An 8,516-nucleotide genomic window follows, 5' to 3' on the forward strand; every position below is an offset into this window, starting at 1 on the left:
CAGCACTGTCCCAGTGCAGGAAGGGGGGAAACACGCAGCACTGTCCCAGTGCGGGAAGGGGGAACACACAGCACTGTCCCAGTGCGGGAAGGGGGAACACACAGCACTGTCCCAGTGCATTAAGGGGTGAACACAGAGCACTTTCCCTTCCACCCCTCTCCCAGCAAAGGTGTTTTAGTCTAACTAGTTTACTCCCATTAGTGAGGCGATATTTAAAATTAATTTGTGGGATGAATTAGTGATGTTGCTAGCTGGGTCAGCATTTATCGCCTGAACCTGTACCTATTGCCCTTGAGAAGGTGATGTTTAACTGTTACCTTGAACCGCTGTTGTCCCACAATTCCCTTAGGGAGGTAACACATAGATCTGGATGCCATCTATCAACCCCTCAGAAAACAAACAGGAAATGACATCACCACAAACCCCGGGAACCCCATCCAGGAGAAAGATATAAATAGAAAGCAGGAGACAACAGCTTCGCTTCACTTGGAGGTCGCCGCTGATGATGTTACCGAGCCAGGTTCAGCGAGCAAACCTATACCCTAAACCTCAACCTGAGCTACAAACCTTCACAAACCTTGCGAGGTAACTCCTGGATTTTGACCCAGCATCACTGACAAAACAACGATAAATTTCCAAGTCAGGATGGTGAATGGCTTGGAGAGGAACTTGCAGTTGGTGGTGTTCCTATGTATCTGCTATCCCTTCTGAGGTGCTGTCTGAGGTTTTTGGTGAATTTCTGCATGTTGTAGATAGTACACACTGTTACTACAGAGCGTACAGAAGAGGAGGGAGTTGACATTACAGAGGTAGTCCCAATCAGGCGGGCTGGGCTGCTTCATCCTGGATGGTGTCAAGTTTCTTGAGTGTTGTTGGAGCTGGATGTATCCAGGCAAGTGGGGAGTACTCCATCACACTCCTGACTTGTGCCTTATAAATGGTGGACCAGCTTTGGGGAATCAGGAGGCGAGTTACTCGCCACAGGATTGCTAAATTCTGGGTGGGATGCTTTTCAGAGGGTAGGTGCAGACTTGATGGGCCGAATGGCTCTTTCTGCCCTGTCGGGATTCTATGAAAGTTTCCAAGAGGTTCATGTGGTGCCTGTCGGACTTTGAGTCCTGAGGCTGTTGGGTACAAGTCCCAGTGCAGACATTGAGTGTAAAACTAATCCAGACTGTACCTCCTATGCAGTGTTAGAGAAGCTGTCTGTTGGATGAGATATAAACCGAGGCCAGATCTACCTGTTTGCATGAACATAAAGCAGTAATGACACTGTTTTGAAGAACAAAAGGGCAGCTCCTCATCTTGGCCAATGTTTACCCCTCAATCAAAGTCTCAACAGCAAGTTGGCATGGTGGCACAGTGGTCAGCACTGCTGCCTCACAGGGACTTGGATTCGATTCCAGCCTCAGGCGACTATCTGTGAGGAATTTGCACATTCTCCCCGTGTCTGTGTGGGTTTCCTTTGGGTGTTCCGGTTTCCTTACATAGTCCAAAGATGTGCAAGTTAGGTGAATTTGCCGTGCTAAATTGCTCATAATGTACAGGCTAGGTGGGTTACCCATAGGAAATGTAGGGTTATAGGGGTAGGTGTGAGTGAGATGCTCTTTGAAGGGTCAGTCTGGACTCAATGAGCTGAATGGCCTGCCTCCACACTGTAGGGATTCTATGGTTCACGGGTGCCTTCACTTGGTCTGGCCTACATGTGACTCCAGGTTCCCAGCCATATGGTCAGCTCTGAAATGGGTAGGTTAGACACTCCTGTCAAGGGCACTTTGGAATCAACAACATAGGCTGGCCTTGCCAGTGATACCTCATCCCATGACATGCGTGGTAACACTCACTGGGTTTCATGGACACCGCGTTCATGACCTTACAGTGCGGTCAGTGAAAGAGCAGCTCACTACACGATTTAAGATGAGACCCCACCACCAAACCAGTTCTGACCTCTCACTGGTGACACCATATTGGGCAGATAATGGAAAGCTGGCGTGATGGGTGCCAGTGTGGTGTGGCTGACCTGTCTACTTTATCCAGAGAGTTACAACGCATAAAAAAGAACTCTGAGTATATCAGCGCTTGGAGAGACATGGATTAATCAGGCATAGGTAGCATGGATTGTTAAAGGAAGGTCGAGCTTAACAAATTGGATCAAATGTTTTGAGGCATTATCCAGGAGCTTTGATAATCTTATGCATTTTATGTGGCCTACATGAACTTCCAGCAAGGCTTTAATTAAGGTGCGTCATGACCGACTGGTCAAGAAAGTGAGAGCCTGTACGCTCCATGACAAAGTGGCATGATGAATCGTAAATTGATAGAGTGGCAGGAAGCAGAAAGTGGTGGTAGAGGGATGTATCTCTGACTGGAGGCCTGTTTCCAATGTACTTCCACAGGGCTCAGTGCTGGGCCTCTGCTGATGATGATGCACACTAATGATTTGAGCTGAAATGTAAAAGGGTGTGATCAAAAACTTCAAGGGTACCAAGAATATTGGCAGGATGGTAATTAATGAGGAGGACGGCTGCAAACTACAGGAGGGTAGCAACAGACTGGTCTGGTGGACAGAGCACTGGTCAGTGGAATTCAGTCTGGGACAGTGTGAGGTAATGCACTTGGGAAGGGCTAATAAGGCAAGAGCTTACTGTATGAAGAATAGGTTCATCCTGAGCAGCTCCGTGATGCAGGACTCTGCACTCTACGGTCTGTTTCCCAGGACGGACACTGAGACAAACATCGACTGTGCCTGGAGGACCATCAACTCGGTGAAAGACGCTCTTTGGTCTGCCCGAAACGTGTTGGCCTTCCAGATTTTACCCTGACCGAGTGTTGCAGACTGGCACATTCTGAGATCCAGGAGTATGTGCTGAGAGACGCACTAAAGCTTGGGGCAGCTGATGCCAAGGCGCAGTGGGGAAAGACCACCATCTGAGGTCTTTTGGCCAAAGTTAACTGGGCGTCCATTCAGTTATCGGACCCTCCTGCTGCCTCAAACTGATGTAAACATAATCTTGTAGAAGTAAGAGATGCCTTTGATTTGTTGGATAGAGTCAAATTCCAAGGTTTGTGTGTTTTCCTTGAAATGTCACTGTACAGAACCGGACTGCATTTGTTGCTATGTATACATATAAAGATTCTTTTTATGAATAAAGTATATTTTTCAAATAATAAGAGTAGTAGGAACTTAGGAAGTACTAAAGATCACAGGGACCCCTGGCGTGCATACCCACCGGTCCCTGAAGTTAGCAGGGTAGCTAGAGAAGGTCATTAAACAAACATATGGGACACTAGCCTTTAATAGGAGAAAGTGAGGCCTGCAGATGCTGGGGATCAGAGTTGAGAGAGTGGCACTGAAAAAGCACAGCAGGTCAGGCAGCATCTGAGGAGCAGGAGAATCAACGTTTCAGGCATAAGCCCTTCATCAGGAATTCCTGATGCTGCCTGACCTGCTGTGCTTTTCCAGCACCACAATCTCGACTTTAATAGAAGAGGCATAGCATACTAGAGCAGGGTGGTTATGCTGGAACTGCATAAAACTCTGATTTACTGCATGCAGTTCTGGTAACTTTAAAGGGAGGACGTTACACTGGAAAGGGTGCAGATGTGATTTACCAGGATGTTGCCTGGGCTGAGAGGAAAGATTGAACAGGCTGGAGTTGCTTTCCTGGGAGTAACAAAGGATGAGAGGAGACCTGATTGAAGTATTTAAGATTATGATTAGATTAGATTCCCTACAGTGTGGAAACAGGCCCTTCAGCCCAACCAGTCCACACCGACCCTTCGAAGAGTAACCCACCCAGACCCATTTCCCTCTGACTAATGCGCCTCACATTTTCCATGGCCAATCCACCCTAACCTGCACATCTTTGGACTGTGGGAGGAAACCAGAGCACCCGGAGGAAACCCACGCAGACACGGGGAGAATGTGCAAACTCCACACAGACAGTCGCCCGAGGCTGGAATCGAACCTGGGACCCTGGCACTCTGAGGCAGCAGTGCCAACCACTGAGCCACCGTGCCACCCCAATTATGAGGTAGATCGGAAGATCCATCTCAGAGCAGCCAGTAATCAAGGGGCATAGGGTGGTAGGTATCTGCAACTCAGTGCCTGGAAGAATGGGAAAGCCAGAAACACTTGTCACGTTGATACAACATTTAGATGTATTGACATCACTTCCAGTGGTATAGGCCAAAATCTGGAAGAGTGTAGGTGGAGTTTTAATAACTGCAGCAGCCACAATGAGCCAAATGGCCTCCTTCTGTGCTGTATATCCAGCAGCCTGAGTATCAGAGAAGCACAAACACTAATTCTGATACATTATAGGATTTATTCACCTGGGAATAAGCACAGAATCAAACTCCCACATTCTGGGAACCTGATACTGCTGGAGTCCTCTCACTCAGGAACAACGGAAAGGAATCTCAATCCACAGGCTTCAAAGATAAAGGGAAGACGTTTAAACCATTCCATGGATAACATTTTGGCCAATTTTGAGCATCTTAATCTTCAGAATTATACAGTCTTTGCTTTCCTGGGGGAGCTGGCTTCTGTAAAACCTTTACTGATCCATACTTCAGCAAATCTTTGTGGCTGAATTGTCTTTTGAATCGTGAAGAAAGATGTGATGTTTGTTTGTTCCTCTCCTCAGTTCCAGCCTGTGCACAGATTGAATACATTTTTGCAATCACTATATTTATACCTGCAGTGTTCAAGTATCAGTCATACAGTGCTCCAGTCCATCAGTTGTCACATCTCTGTGGGTTTTAGTATGTAACTGTGTCTGTGTAACATCTCGAACACTGGAGCACGGCAGAGTTCTGCTGCAGGTCGTTTGACTATTTCTATATTGAATGGAAAGGCTGTGAGTTAGAATGAAGTCACAATAAGTGACAAAGTAAATGCGTGAATATGAATCACTTAATTTGCAGCTTTATAAATAGAACAGTGATTTGTCATTGTCAGATTGCAGCACTAACTAAGTAAACGTAGTCAGGTAAACGTACAATTTGTTAAACAGTGCATTTTATAAAAAGTGGAATAAGAAACAGAATATTGCCAAATCACGCCTTATTTATAATGAATTATGATTATTGAATACATAATTGTTCAAATTATTCTGGGTGGAGGGGGATGAAGTAACAATTTATTATGTTGATTGATTTAAGGAAAAGGTTCGGTGAAAGTATTTTGCCCTCAGAATGCAGCTGAAGACACCAATCGCTCGGCCACAACTAATTGCAATGTTAAGTCACTCGGTGAGTTGGTCATTTCCTTCAACCAGTTGTTCTGCCAATTCAAGGGTTGAACATCTTCCCGTCAAACCCGAACACTGCACTCTAAAGGAACAATTGAAATATTATGTTAGATTAGGTCTTATTGTCACCTGTACAGGAGTACAGCAAAAGGTTTACAGGGTCACCATTCCCAGCACCATCTTAGCTGCAAGGTACCGAGGTACAAAATCTTAGGTTTAAAAAACACATAGAAAGTAAAGAAATGAGAAAATGAAACTAAGAATAAGTTCAGCATTACAGGAAATGGTGGATTCCATTTGCAATGTTTAAAAGACATTTGGGAAAGAACATGAATAGGAAAATGTGGAGGAATATGTGCCAGGAGCAGGCAGGTGGGACTAGTTTAATTTGGGATCATGTTCGGCATAGAATCCCTACAGTGTGGAAACAGGCCCTTCGGCCCAAAAAGTCCACACCGACCCTCTGAAGAATAACCCACCCAGACCCATTCCCCTCCCCTATTACTCTACATTTACCCCTAACTAACTACCACATCTAACCAACACACCCCTGAACACTGTGGGCAATTTATCATGGCCAATTCACCTAAGCTGCACATCTTTGGATTGTGGGAGGAAACCGGAGCACCTGGAGGAAACCCACACAGACACGGGAAGAATGTGCAAACTCCACACAGAGTCGCCTGAGGCTGGAATCAAACCCGGGTCCCTGGCGGTGTGAGGCAGGGTCTGTTTCTGTGCTCTGTGACTCTAAATAAAGTTAAAATTCCAAATCACAGTGCTTCTCCAGCTGGGTTTCCCCATGATGGCTCCGATCTCTCAATCCCTTCGCCTCTGGCTGACGTCTCGCTGCCATCACCAGCCATGGGTCTCCAGGCCCTTCGCCACTTCCATGATGCCGCTGGATGCCAGGGCTCTGCCAGGGCACACCAACGGCCAAAGTCCCCCAGGCCCCCAGGGCTGCCTTCACCATTTGCTGGCAATTGTAAGACATCAAATCATTTTCTACTTATTTAGTATAGCAAAACGGAATATCAGCTCCCAGTACCAAGATTGGAGCTCCTGCCTTGCTGCTAGGATCTGCATTGCCAGAGTGTCCATGTATAAGTGCTGACAGCCTGCCGATATTGGTGTGGACCTGGTGTTACAGCTTTGTGGCTCCTCGCTGTAGTGCAGCATCATTACCACAGGCAGAGTGCTGAGATACTAGGGCGGCATGATTGCTCAGCGGTTAGCACTGCTGCCTCACAGCGCTAGGGACCCAGGTTCGATTCCAGCCTCAGGGCGACTGTCTGTGTGGAGTTTGCACATTCTCCCCGTGTCTGCGTGGGTTTACTCCGGTTTCCTCCCACAGTCCAGGGATGTGCAGGTTGGGTGAATTGGCCATGCTAAATTGCCCGTCGTGTTCAGGGATGTGTAGGTTTCGGGCATTAGTCAGGGGAAATACAGAGTAATCGGGTCAGGCAATGTGTCTGGGTGGGTTACTCTTCAGAGGGTTGGTGTGGACTTGTTGGGCCGAAGGGCCTGCTTCCACACTGTACGGATGCTATGATTCTGTGATCACTCTCTCAGCATTAACTCCAATTAAAAAATGAGATAAAGCAAGTGATTGAAATGGTGCTCGGAGTGTTCCTCACACAGTTCGGAGAGCAGTATTCTGGCACAGATTTGCGGCAATAATTGGGCAGAATTTGGAATGTGCATTCTCACCAAACTGCACAGCTGTATTTCAAGAATTTGCTATTCTCAAACTCAAACCCGATTGAAATAAGTTGTGACAGGCGTCCTACCTTTCACCTTGCTTCCTGAATTCTCGTGCCGTGCCCCTGTGTTCCTTGTCAAAGAACAATGTGTGAATATACGAGCAGCACCATTCCTGTGACAGACCTGCGACCTCTCTCTGTTGCCGGGTGCTGATGCAGCACTGCAACCCTGCCCTGCTGCACGGGTGCCCTAATTGTGCAGCCCAGTGCTGAGAAATGCAGCTGTAATAAAACCACCTGTTTTTATACTGCCACCATATGTACCAATTTCTCTGTTCACCCCACAAGCGCCCCCCCACCCCCCGATCCCATCATCCTCACCCCTCCCTCCCATTTTAGTGACTCATCCAGGAGGTAATGGTACCTGTGAATACAAGTTGAAAAGCAGATCTTAGTCGCAGAAAACTGTTGCTACTTAAAGTCGCAATCATACAACACAGAAACAGACCCTTCGGTCCAACCAGTCCATGCCAACCATGATCCCAAACTAACCTAGTCCCACCTGCCTGCTCCTGCCCCATATCCCTCCAAACCTTTCCTATTCATGGACTTATGCAAACCTCTCTTAAACGTTCATAGCATCATAGATTCCCTACAGTGCGGAAACAGGCTCTTCAGCCCAACAAGTCCACACCGGCCCTCCAAAGAGTTATCCCACCCAGACCCATTCCCCAATTACTCCATATTTACCCCTGACTAATGTACCGAACCTACACACCCCTGATTTCCAGGATTCCGATTTCCAGGATTCCGATTTCCAGCAACCGCAGTTCTTTTGTTTTTTGGAGACTTGAACCCCTCGTGGTTCCTGCTTCATCTTTGACAGAGACTGTGTGAAGCTGTTCACTGATGGTGAGTCGGGGGGCCATGAAGAATAGGGAATAACTTGAGCTGAGATTCCATATTAGTGTGTAACGTGCTTGCAATGGCTCTCGGTAATCTTGCTTTCTGGTGACTTTTCTTTCTGCCCAGCTTGTCCACCGCGTGCTGCTGAGCAGCCTTGTGCTCCTCGGGCTGTTGAACAGTCTTGTCCAACCTCATCTTAGTAGGGAGACCCGGAGGACTGGTGCTGAGTACAGAGCGGAATGTGAATTCTCATCCGACTTGAAAAGTGAAACTGCCATTATCCAACAAAATTACAGGATATTCACTCAGAAGGTCATTTTCATCATCAACACTGCAATAATTATTAATATTCCATTTAATTGTAACAGTCTGGGGTTAGTAGCAGTCTGGCTAACGTCATGTTTGGAAATTAATAAAATTCTACACAGATGGAAAGAGGCAGAGTTACTTTTGGTCTGTAGGTCATGGGATTTAATATTCCTGAACAGTGACATTCATTGTATGCCTTTTTCTTGAAAACTGTGTCGTTCAAAGATACCTTTGTTCTTGAGCACAGCAGCCAATGTGTTAGGTTCATCGCGTTGCTGCAGATGTTCCCTTCAAAACTCACCAGCTAACAGCAGAAGCCTTAATTTGTGTTTTCTTACCCCCT

The 8,516-nt window shown here is 46.8% G+C and overlaps 1 protein-coding gene across 2 annotated transcripts in view; it reads left to right on the forward strand.

Annotated features, from left to right (window-relative positions):
- Positions 1 to 8,299, forward strand: part of LOC122560489 (uncharacterized protein C16orf96-like) — a 101,740-nt gene extending 93,441 nt beyond the window's left edge. For both annotated transcript variants that reach the window (XM_043711137.1, XM_043711138.1), the window contains 2 exons: positions 5,167 to 5,256; positions 7,991 to 8,299. In XM_043711137.1, the coding sequence (XP_043567072.1) occupies positions 5,167 to 5,256; positions 7,991 to 8,064 (164 nt within the window). In that variant the 3' untranslated portion in view covers positions 8,065 to 8,299. The remainder of the gene's footprint in view (positions 1 to 5,166; positions 5,257 to 7,990) is intronic.
- The last annotated feature ends 217 nt before the right edge of the window (positions 8,300 to 8,516 follow it).

The sequence above is a fragment of the Chiloscyllium plagiosum genome, chromosome 21 (assembly GCF_004010195.1).
Source record: "Chiloscyllium plagiosum isolate BGI_BamShark_2017 chromosome 21, ASM401019v2, whole genome shotgun sequence".
NCBI classification, from domain to species: Eukaryota; Metazoa; Chordata; class Chondrichthyes; order Orectolobiformes; family Hemiscylliidae; genus Chiloscyllium; species Chiloscyllium plagiosum.